General features: G+C 34.8%; 1 protein-coding gene across 1 annotated transcript; it reads right to left on the bottom strand.

The window, feature by feature from the left end:
- Nucleotides 1–405: 405 nt before the first annotated feature.
- On the bottom strand, nt 406–11,902 carry LOC107666639 (GPI ethanolamine phosphate transferase 1-like). Its single transcript, XM_016458065.1, has 29 exons — nt 11,639–11,902; nt 11,175–11,426; nt 10,655–10,776; nt 10,078–10,176; nt 9,897–10,003; nt 9,065–9,189; nt 8,649–8,779; nt 8,274–8,390; nt 8,133–8,173; nt 7,985–8,044; nt 7,775–7,867; nt 7,639–7,694; nt 7,309–7,387; nt 7,031–7,213; nt 6,735–6,874; nt 5,830–5,929; nt 5,588–5,680; nt 5,411–5,502; nt 5,142–5,247; nt 3,888–3,996; nt 3,382–3,484; nt 2,412–2,514; nt 2,172–2,258; nt 2,016–2,071; nt 1,868–1,943; nt 1,677–1,750; nt 1,330–1,372; nt 1,173–1,225; nt 406–1,024 (listed from the first exon to the last, which is right to left on the bottom strand). The coding sequence occupies exons 2-29, from the start codon at nt 11,399–11,401 to the stop codon at nt 901–903; spliced, it is 2,799 nt and encodes a 932-aa protein (XP_016313551.1). The 5' UTR covers nt 11,402–11,426; nt 11,639–11,902; the 3' UTR covers nt 406–900.
- Nucleotides 11,903–12,016: the final 114 nt, after the last annotated feature.

The following is a 12,016-nucleotide window of genomic DNA, read 5'->3' as shown; positions in this document are numbered from 1 at the left end:
CACCATGTTTGACTGTTGGTATGATGTTCTTTTTATGAAATGCTGTGTTGGTTTTATGCCAGATGTAACGGGACACACACCTTCCAAAAAGTTCAACTTTTGTCTCCCAAAAGTCTTGGGGATAATCAAGATATTTTTTAGTGACAAACATGCAAAAAAATAAGAAATCAGGAAGGGGGCCAACACTTTTTCACACCACTGTATAAGCAAATATATATAAATAAAATGTTGGTATATAATGTTATATATATATAGTTTGGAGTTAATAATAATTTTTTTATGTTTCTGAAAGAAGTCGCTTATGCTCACCAAGGCTGCATTTATTTAAACCGTAATATTGTGAAATATTATTGATAACTCTAGAGTTATTACAAAATAACTTTTTAAATACATTTTAAAATGTAATTTATTCCTGTGAAGGTTTATTGTAAATAAATAATTTGAACATATTTACAATATTAAAATACAGTGTTATAAAACTACACATTTACCATAATACCATCTGAGAATTAGATCCCAGTTAAAATCAGCTGACATAAGTACAGTAACATTCCTCACCTTTGGCATAAATCATACAGTACATATACAGAAACATAATCAAGTCCTTTCCCTTTAATCTAAATCAGTCTTACGGCATTTTTTTCCCTTTAAGCCCCAGCTCTAAAATGCCAGTAAGCCCACTGAATGTATTAACAGCAGATCTCTTTTTTTATATTAGTTATACCATACGGAGTCTTCCTATTGCAAGATGCAGAGTCATAAATCTTAAGTAACAATGATGTTAAGAAATACCCATAAACAGGAAGACCCCACGCTGAACATCAGTCATATTATTGTGCTACTGAATGCTTGTTTTTTGCACCATGTAAACTTTAAGAAGGAGGTCCTGGTACTAGGTTGTCACCTAAAGTGCATCTTTCGTTTCCATCCAATGAGGATCCTCTTGGAGGTTAAGATGTGTGTCATGACGCTCAACAACATCAGGAAGATGGTCATGGACATCACGATGACATAGTGACTAATACTGCAACACAAAAGAAACATTTTATCATATTTGTGCAATATAGGCATTTACATATGTACAATGACAGATGCAAACCAAACTGAGCTTGTGTTTCCCCATGGTTAACAGCGTGGAAGCTAAAACAAGAAGTACAATACAGTTAACCCACCTAGTGCCTATGTCAAGCCAGCTTCCATAATCCTTTACTAAGAAAAAGAAGTGCTGGTGAAAAAAAAATAGAGATGAGTTAAGATGATTAATAAAACTGCAACTTTTATGCAATTTAATTTTGCCATTATTTGTCATGTTCTCTATGCTAAGCTTACCAGTGCCATCAAGTCTGAGATGACAAGCACAATGAGGAAAAGGCTAGAAAATAAAATGCAGATTTGATTGTAAACTTATGCAAAATAATGCCATAAAGCTATCTACATATACAAAAAATATTTTGTTCTGAGCAGAAACATCCTTGTTGGACTTTTTGGGTTTTTTTTTTTAAATCAAGTACCCTAGATACCAAAGCCCAGTTTTCTGCAGTCAACAAGGAAGTGTCTGTGAATGACTTGAGCCCAAATATAGCAAATGCTTGAAGAAGTGGTCAGTCTGTAGACAATGTGGGCAAAAAGACAAAGACCTTTTGGTTTCCTGCTGTTCTAATTATTCTGCGAAGTACCTTCGTGATGAGAGCTGTGTTGACACTTGAATGCTTTCGAAGGCGCACGTCACAATTACAAATGGAATTAATACCTAAAAGAGGATGCAACAGTTAACGAAGCATAATAGCACAAATAGCTGTGGTGTATGTGGCACTAATTTAAAAAAAAAAGTGTCAATATGAAACTTTATGTTGAGGACGTGCTATACCTTCCACATCAGCAGGCCGCCCATGATGAAAGGATTGAAGATGGTCAGAAAGCAATAAACTGAGGCTGGATCAAAACTGTGAGGGAAGATAATTAATTTATTTAACTTTATTTTATAGCACTGTTTTACTTCAAAATGAGCAGCTTACCTATTAATAGAGGCAATGTTACCGCAGCCGAAGAATGCAATTATAATGAAAAACACCTATTACAACAGTTAAGGAACTATATTATTTATATAATAGTATAAACATTTTTTAAATAATCAAAAGACACAAATAATAGTTTATAGTCCAAAAGGATGCAAAGAAGTAAGATCTCCGAATGTCATCCAGCCTCAGCTGCCTGATCTTGGTAATGTCAATGTTTTCAGCAAAATCAATGCTGGAGAGCTGAAAAAACAGAAAACTGTACAATCAGTGGTCTGTCTACTCTTACTGTGATACATAAACTTTACACAATGCAATAAGCTTCAGCCACATTTTGAGACTATTTTAGAGGCTGAAGAAAAGCATGAAGAAGCCTAGAGGAGGAGGGGACGGTACCTCAGTCCGATTTGAACTCCCATGTGTGTTCATGGCTTCCTGCTCAATGTTGATCCATGCAAACATGAGCCACGACAGCACCGGAGGAAAAAGAGCCTCATACCTTTACAATTTACAAACCAAACAGCTATTAGAATAAGGGCTTTCATTTTAAAATATTAATTTAGAATAACTTATATTCAAATTTAGAATAAATTATAATAAAATAACACAAAATGAAAACAGAATATCTTTAAAAAGTTATTTGCAATTCATTTGATTTATTAATTAGAACATCATGTCATTTGATTAATGTCTTTATAATATAGACTATGGTTCAAAAGTTTAGCGTTCAAATTAATGCTGTTTTTTTTTTACTTTCTATTCATCAAAGTAACCTGAAAAAAATGTATCATGATTTCCACAAAAATATTAAGCAGCATAACTGTTTTTAACATTGATAATAAGAAGAACTGTTTATTGAGCACCAAATCAGATTTACCAGAAGACAAAAGTAATGGCTGCTGAAAATTCAGCTTTGCCATCACAGGAATACATTACATTTTAAAATGTATTCAAATAGAAATATTATTTTAAACAATAATAATATTTCATATTATTAACTATTTACTGCATTTTTGATCATATAAAAATCAGCCCTTGGTGGGCATGTAAGACTTCCTTAAAAAATACCAGCCCCAAACATTTGAATAGTAGTGTATTATTTAATTAGATGATTAATTATTCATTATAATCTTCTCTGTATAACTGAAACTGTCTCAAGCCAGTCAGTGGCTAAACTAAAAACTTCTGCAACTTAACTGCTTACTGTAAGCACTATGTGGTTTGTTTTTGAATTCCATTTCCTTAGACAGGCAACCTCAAGAGGAGAATTTGACTAAATCTAACATATGCTGAATTACTGTTAAACTTAGCACAGACACATAAAAATTAATGATTAGATTACAGATTGATGGTCAGTGGCTTTTACCCTGTGCTCAGGAGGAGGTAGACACAAACTAAGGACATCAGGATACTCAGAAGTCTGTGAAAGAGCCTAGTGGAACTCAACAATGGTATCAAAAATGAGGAAACTAAAAAAACAAAGTGTGAGAGAATAGGGGATAAAGTATGAGCAGGACGGAAGAAAAGAAGAATTGCAATTCACTGGTTAACAGTCATGCATCAAGGGTTCATCACACCATTTAGTCACCCTCATGTCATTTCAAATCTTTATGACTTTCTTTTTTCTGCACAAAAGAAAATATTTTGGGGTTCCAACTTCCAAAACAACACTGGACCCTTTTGACTTTCACTGTATGGAAAAAAGACATTCCTCTAAATATCTTCCTGAGTGTTCCACAGAAGACAGAAAATCATACAGATCTGGAATGACATGAGGGTGAGTAAACAATGACAGAAGTGTAATTTTTGGGCAAACTATCCCTTTACAGTCTATATTGGTAACAGAGCATCATGGGAATGGAGATGGCAAACCTAGTGTGAGCCAGCTAACAAGCTGATTCAAGAGAGGCAAGCCTTGCTTCAGCTGCAGACTGGAGTGTGTGCTGGTCAGGGTGTAAGCACACAGCACCACCTGCATCATCTGGAAACAAATGTACACAAATAAGATTCTCAGAGAAGTTTAAAGTAGGTTCAATTTAGATGTAATCCCGATTTAGCCCATATTGTAATTAATAAATAAGTTGGTCAAAATATATTTTTAAAAATATATAAATCAAATATAAACCAAAATATATTTCAAAATGTATTTTGGGGCAAGACAATACATTTCCAATCTCACAGTAGGCTACATTTAGGCTAAATGCAAGTGTGAAAGGAATAGCCTACTAAAGATCAAATCTTTTTTGATTTTGTATCTACTATTTAAAATATGTTAAAATAATTAGATTCTGAAATAGTTTACAGTAGAGTAACAGTAATGTGTCTTATGTACAACATTAAAAAAAAACTTCTGTTTTGATTTTTCCTATTTGGTTTTACTAGCTAAACACAGACAGAATGTTGCTTGTTTCTGTCTGCTGCTGTTGCAAAAGATTTCATAAAATTTCAGAGATAATCAGCAACAGGAAATGCAATATATACTATAAAAGACCAATTATACTCAATCAATAGCTGTTACCCTATTACCATATGTATTTTTCATTTGCATTTTGGTCATTACTTCCTAGTGTATTTACTGTATAGCCCCTTCTGTTCTCCCTGACTTTTGTTCTGTGCACCTAGTTCCTTTAGGGAATCACTTGCCTTATTTAAATGGTTTTCATGTCATATACTGGATTTCTCTAACCTCTGAACCTACTCTTTACAGAACTGTACCCTGGATCACTATTTTTAAACAAAGGGCTTCACAACTGGAATTTGCGGATCTCTTGGGGGGTTCATGAGGAAACTGCAGGCTAATAATAAATGAAATCATAAAAATAAGTAAATAATTTAAAAACAATCAAAATGAAACCCTTACTAAAGCTGCATGCCATGTGACCATTAACCGAAACCAAAGAACATGCAAATATGCTGTTAAAATATTCAAATATTTTATGTTTCAATAAAATCTCAGGGGGTATGTCAAGGAAATTTTTTTTACACGAAAGGGATTTGGCTGAAAAAAAAAAAAAACGTTTGGGAATCTCATATTAAAATGCAGTTCAGAAACAAGATCTGACCTCAAATGTCTGCACCAAAATGTCCTAGAATGAAAAATGACACAAAGAAAGAGTCAAAAATGACCTGACAGATGAACAGCTGACGATCCCTTCGGATCAGAGGAGAGCGTCTCCATGATGACCAGAGGTATGAAGACGAGTTGAAGAGGGTCAGCACTCCAGCGCAAATTCTACAGTGAAACACATTAAATTTAGAAGATAAACCTTCCTGATGCCATTCAGCCTCACTAATCAGAGAGTATGAATGTGTTTAACAGTTTAAATGAAGAAAATGAACACAAATTATTGTGTATGACAGGTTTTGGCATCAGTAAGTGAACAAAGAGTGCTCACACATAGTTAACGTCTGGTTCCCGTCCCACCACAGGCAACAGTGGAAACACAGCCAGAAAGAGACAGCTCAAAATCCAGCTCAATGACCTGAACTACAGTATAAAACACAAAAACAAGTATTAAAAAACACTCCTTTCAGACCTCAGATCAGAACAGGCCTTGAGAAGGTCACCTTACTTTTGCTTTTGTGTAAAGGCCAGAAACCACAGGCCACAGTGCCAGCACAAGCAGCCCCAAGGTCAACATGGCCCGATAGAAAAAACTCACAACCTAAAAACACCAGCAGAGAGGAAATGAAAGAAGTGAAATAGAAGTGAAATAGTTAACACATCTAATTACTAGAGTGCAAAACAGCGTTAACACTCAAACACAGACAACAGAATTCACCATGTCTAGCACACAGCTAATCGAGCACTTACAAGTAATTCAATTCCAAAAGTAACCAGCAAAAAATATCCAAAACATTTGCTGAGTGGTAATGAGGGGATTGCTCGAACCAGACCAACAAGAGTTTCAAATCTGTGACAAAGAGAAAATACACAAACTCCAAAAATCAAATGAGGAGGAAAAACAGACTTGGTATAATATTTATTAATACATTTGAATATGATTAATAAATACAGATTTTCTAAGCATTTTTGTGAAATGCATCTATTTTCCTATTTGTCCTTGGTCATGTGAATAATTTTGCACATTGTTGGGCCTGTGTAGTTAATTTATATTTATTAATTAACATTATAGATTCACAATATATCAGAATGACAATGGTTTTTGGACAAAATTTTACATTTATTGGTATCTGTCAATACTGCATATATATCTATGAGTACTGGATATTTAAAGGGATGGTTCACGCAAAAATGGAAAGTCTGTCATTAATTACTCACCCTCATATCATTCCAATAAAGTCATAATTTTTTGTTTTCTTTGCACACAAAAAGTATTCTTGTAGCTTCGTATAATTACGGTTGAACCACTGATGTCACATGGACCATTTTAATTATGTCCTCCTTACTACGTTTCTGTGCCTTGATCGTGGTAGGACCCTTGCTGTTTATGGAGGGTCAGAAAGCTCTCTGAATTCATCAAAAATATTTTAATTTCTGTCCTGAAGACGAACAAAGGTCTTTTACAGGTTTGGAACAACATGAGGATGAGTAATTAATTACAGAATTTTAATTTTGGGGTGAACTGTCCCTTTAATTGTGCATGCTCAATAATCCTATATTGTTACATTTAAGTAATAATTTTATAAAACTGTTAAATGTAATCTATAGAAAATCTCAAAATAATATTTTAATAAAAACAGGGATGAGAAACTTACTCCCTCATGACAGAGAACCACACAGGCACAGGGAGCAAGCAGTATATGTAGTAGGTCCAAGGACTGGACTGGACCAACAAGAACAGAGCCACAAGCAGACCTATACACAGAAACATCTGTCCCAGACTCCTTTCTGTTACCTTGAATACCACAGATACAAAAACATACAGGAAATGACATTTTAACTTTACCTTTGTGTTTTTTTTACCAATAAACCACTAACCTCAATATTAATGGCAATGACCATGACCTAAAAAAAACATGCTGCACTCTGGACTACAACATCTCTCGCTTACCATGTGCGTGTTAGTTGGAGGTTTGCGTAGGCTAGCATGCGTTTTCAGGATGAACAAAACCACATAAGAGGTCCAACCGATAAAACCAAGAACCACACTGCTGCCAAGAAAGACCCGGTCATATCTGTGATAATACGACAAGCCCTCCATGGCCTGGACTATCAGATCTTCACAATAATGGATCTGGAGAAAAAGACAAAGAAAGATACGGCAAGACAAGATAAAGATAATCAACAAGTCAGTTTGGACATGACAACAACCAATCAACAGTCACTCACTGCATCATCAAACTGTCCTTTCTGGATCAAATTTCTTGCATTACGCACAAAATCCATCTGTTTAGATTCAGTCAGAGGCCTAGAAGTAAAAGAAGACATCTCACAACGTGATCCGACCTTAGCAGCTATATACCAACACCTTTAGAAGACTGCCTGACCAATCAAATTTGAGGACTGAATATTTAATTTGTACTGGCAAATTCAAAAATCTTTTATGTTCCAAGGAATAAAGTAAGTCATATAGGTTTGAAAAGACGTGAGAGTGAGCAAATGATGACTGAATGTTTATTTTTAGGTGAAGCATCCCTTTAAGCATTGACTTTTACTCACTGGTAGGATGTAAACAGAAAAGATATTGTTGTTTCTTTCTTCTGTGCCATTTTCACCTGTTGCTTTAATAAGCACAAGATAGCTGATTATATCTAATTAAAACAGACAGAATGGACCAAAATGTACTGTACTTTACCCTGAACTGTTCCAAGATCTGAATTGCATTTGCATACACGCTCTCAGCCTTAAAGTGCTGGCTGTTATTCAGGTAATTCAGAGGTAAGACACCCTGTGATGCAAGAAATGCGTTAATAAAATAATATAAAAAGTGCACGCATGTCTATATAGAAGTGCACTGCTCTATGATATAAACTCGTGATCGGAAAGCTCTGAAAATCATGCTCACCACAGAGTTCAAAGGAAAGGGAACTCCTATAAGTGATGACATTAGTGGAGCAATATCAGCCTGTAATAGCATAAAAAGTTCAGTTCAGCTCAGCTGTGTTCCTGTCATTTATAGACATTTCGTAAATAAACGAGACAGAAAATTTCACCTGATTGACATCCACTCTCCTGGAAGTATCCAACCCCCATTCTGAAATGTAAGAAGGGTTAAAGAAATATTGACAAAGTCAATTGCATGTTTGAATTTGGAGATAAAGTGGTGTGAGACCAATAAGAGACATTAAACAAACCTTTTAAATAATTATCATCATATTTGTGAGAGCTCTCCCGTTGTGCTGTCTGAACCCCAGCGCCCCAAGCTACCAGTGGGGTCAGCGTTTCTGATGGATGTCCCGCACCGTGAGATCCTATAAAACATATACTCATATACTGCATTGAACAGATTCATAAGTGATAAATTACCGATTCTTCTACACAAAATGTTATTTTGTAATGCTGACTTGAACTTGAACCGTAATATAAATCAAGTAAATGTTATTTTATTCTTAAAAGATTGACTTCATTCGAAGAGATAAAAGTAATTTATGAACCTTTTTAACAAAGTTTCCTATCACAGATTTCTTAAGTTTTAAAGTTATAAAGACTAGGTCAGAGAGATGTTTTACCCCAATTTGTCATGCCATGGTCAGACGTAAAAACATAAGCCGTTTTTCTATCATGCCCATAAAAGTTGTCCATCATAGTGACAATTTCAGCGACACCAGCATCAACCAGGCCAATGTTCTCTAGATATTCCCTGTAAGTGCAGAAAATATTACATTTGAGAATTTGACAATGGCAGTAGCTCCACCTAGTGGTACATCTTATCTAAGGTGTTCTGAATATATGCATTTAGTGTATAAATAAAAACTGCCAGTTTAAGGTATCTCAACACACTATGCTACAATAAAATTCAATTTATCTTTCACTTTTTATAACAAACATTACTCCAAATTGTCTTAAGGGAAAACAGTAAAATAAAAAGATAAAAGGTGTTGTTAATCACATTACAATGTCTAATGTGGTGATGTTTTTTACTTACTTTGACATGGGTCGGTGGGCATGGCCATTGGTGTCTAGCCCCAAAAGATGAAGGAAAAACACATTCTGTCCTTCATGTAACATATTCAGTAGAGTTTCATTGCTTTTGGCACCACTGAGAAAATTCTTAATGAAAAAAAAAAAAAGAAATAAGATAATTTAGCCAAGCTGTTCAATCATATCCTCACCGTATTTATTACAAGATCTTTTCAGGGTTTCAGACCTTTCAAAAGTATAGGGCAAAGTAAAATAATTTTTTTTATCAAGTTCATTTTTTTAAGCAATGATGCATTAAATTGATTAAAAATGACAATAAAGACATATATACTGTAACAAAATATTTATATTTCAAATAAATACTGTTTGTTTGAACTTTCTATTCATCAAAGAATCCTGAAAAAGTGTATCAGTGTTTCCACAAAAATATTAAGCAACACAACTACAGCAAAAATTAAAAAATTAAAAATCAAAATGATACATGTGGATCTTGTGCCACTGAAGACTGGGGTAATGGCTACTGAACATTCAACAAATTACATTTTAAAATATATTAAAATAGAGAAAATATATTTTTTACTAATATTTCTATATATAAAAATAATTATTATCCAAGATTTAGGAAATGATTTAAACATTTTATTTAAAATCATTTTAGACAAAGCATGTTGTACTGATCAAGTTTAAACAATTGTTTATGATTTTTTTAATAGCAGACCTCTAAATGCTGGGCCATGCTTTAATATGTATCACAGCCGAAATAACAGTTGTGTTTTTTTTTAAGTTTAGTTCATCAAAAGTAATTACCTGAAAGCCCCTACATAAAAGCATCCTACCTTCACTTCATCAAATACCCATGTATCAAGTCTGGAAGCATCAGTGGAGGCAAAGTCCTCCCGCTCTGGAGGGTAAGTGTGAGTGTACACATGGTCTCCAGTGGCTCCTATAAAACACACATGCTGGTAAAGCTACCAAATAATGTCACTATACTGTTTATTCACAGGTGTGTGGTTATACCTTTAGCAAACATCGGTAATATATCAGGGCTTCCCCAACACCAGGAATGCCTGCTCTCATTAAAAACAGAATCAAACTCCACTGGATTCTCCTTCCAGCCTGTAAGCACGGAAATAAGTGATGCAGTAAGTTTACACACGTAAAGGTTATACAGAAACACACATGCGACTGCTGCTTACTAGTGTTGGGTCGTTCTTGAACGATTCGTTCTTCTTCTTCTTCTTCTTTTAAATTTAATGGCGGTTGGCAAACCAACTTAAATGGTGCATTCCCGCCACCTACTGGATAGGAGTGTGGAGCGCATAATGATTGGAAGTTTGAGAACTATAGCCAAAAACAAAAAAAATAAACATATATATAATTTTTTTTTTTTTTTTTTTTCTTTCTTTTCCTTAAGAACCATAATGACAGAAATTCACACATTTATAAACTGTAAGAAGTAAAAAGCTACAATTTAAGACCAGAAACGCATTACGTAACTGTAAGAGTAATTAATAATTATAATAATGTTGATGATATATGATGATGAAGGTCCGAGTCGGTAAAATGATCCGAACTTCCCATCACTACTGCTTACCCTTGGCAACAGCACTAACATCCTCATAAAAACCCGCTATTAGAGCCACGTGACCTGGGCGTGATTCCGTAGGGACTCGCGTGTGAGACACTCCCCATGTGCCGCTCTCCTCAATAACACTCCTTATGACAGAAAACAATAAGCAGCACAAGTTAAATGCATTTATACACTATAAAGAACACAACAGACACTTTTTTATACATTTTAGACATTCATAGCAGATAAAGAATAATTGCAGTGCTTATAAATGTAATATTTTCTCATTCAATCTGCATAAAATGCATTTTCATAAACATGCATCTTATTTCATAAACCTCTATAAAAAATTTCTAAAAAGTTTTAAATGATAGATGATCAAAATTCCATTAAGATTGAAATAATGTCAGTGATTTTCTCTCTTTAAATTGAAATTCAATGCATTTTATGGAAACCATCCAAAAACATTAAACATCTCCTTTTCTGGACCACATTCGTAAACAGGACAAGCACATGCATGATAAGATTATTCCACGCTCATCACCTTAGGTAAGGAGCCCTGACTGTCCCATTGTCGTCTGGCTTAAAGAGACTGTCAGCTCTCAGACCATCTGCCACAAAGAGCACCAGGCGCTTGGCCGGAGGGGCCAGAGGGACATGCTGTGGAGTCATTCCATGGACGAGAGGGGATGTGAAATAGATGTCAAATATTGAGAGAAAGAAGACTACATGGACAATGAGTCCCACGATGAAGAATGTCATCATCTTCATCGTGTCTGCTGTCAGACCTGTGGCACTGATTTAGGAAAAGGAAAGAAAGACAAGAGAAAAGCTGGACTTTTGAAATGCATTCAGTTATATTTTAAAGTCTTTTGAATTTTGCCTTAAAGACATTACATATTAACATGACTGTACGTTCAGAAGGACTTATTAATCCATAGTCATCACAGAAGTAACATTTGCAAATATTTTTAACAATTGTATGAGTGAATAAAAATAAAATCTGACCTTTTCCGCTTAAAAATCGCTTAGATGAAGATGGTGAATAAATGTGTATCAGTCCATCAGTACTGTCAATGAAAGCACTCGGCAAAGCACGAGTGACCGTGAGTCTGCGAGACACAGCTTCTAAATAAAACGCGTCTTTCACACAGGCTTTTCATCTGTTTTAGCGTACTGTTATATGTCTGGCGATCAACTTGGCTTTTGACCTACTAAACCAAACAGTTTGTAAGCAGATTAATTTAGAACTTTTCTTCACTTCCTTGTGTTGGTAACCTTTGAACTGGAAATCGTGCAATGCATTTTGGGAAATGTAGTTTACTCCCTGTGAGTTTTTTTTCCTTCAGGAAAACATACACCACTTTAACAATGTGTTTTTTAAAT

This window comes from Sinocyclocheilus anshuiensis, unplaced genomic scaffold, assembly GCF_001515605.1.
Source record: "Sinocyclocheilus anshuiensis isolate Anshui unplaced genomic scaffold, SAMN03320099.WGS_v1.1 scaffold1100, whole genome shotgun sequence".
Classification (NCBI taxonomy): Eukaryota; Metazoa; Chordata; class Actinopteri; order Cypriniformes; family Cyprinidae; genus Sinocyclocheilus; species Sinocyclocheilus anshuiensis.
Note: the sequence above shows the minus strand (reverse complement) of the source record. Positions and strands in the feature narration are given on the sequence as shown.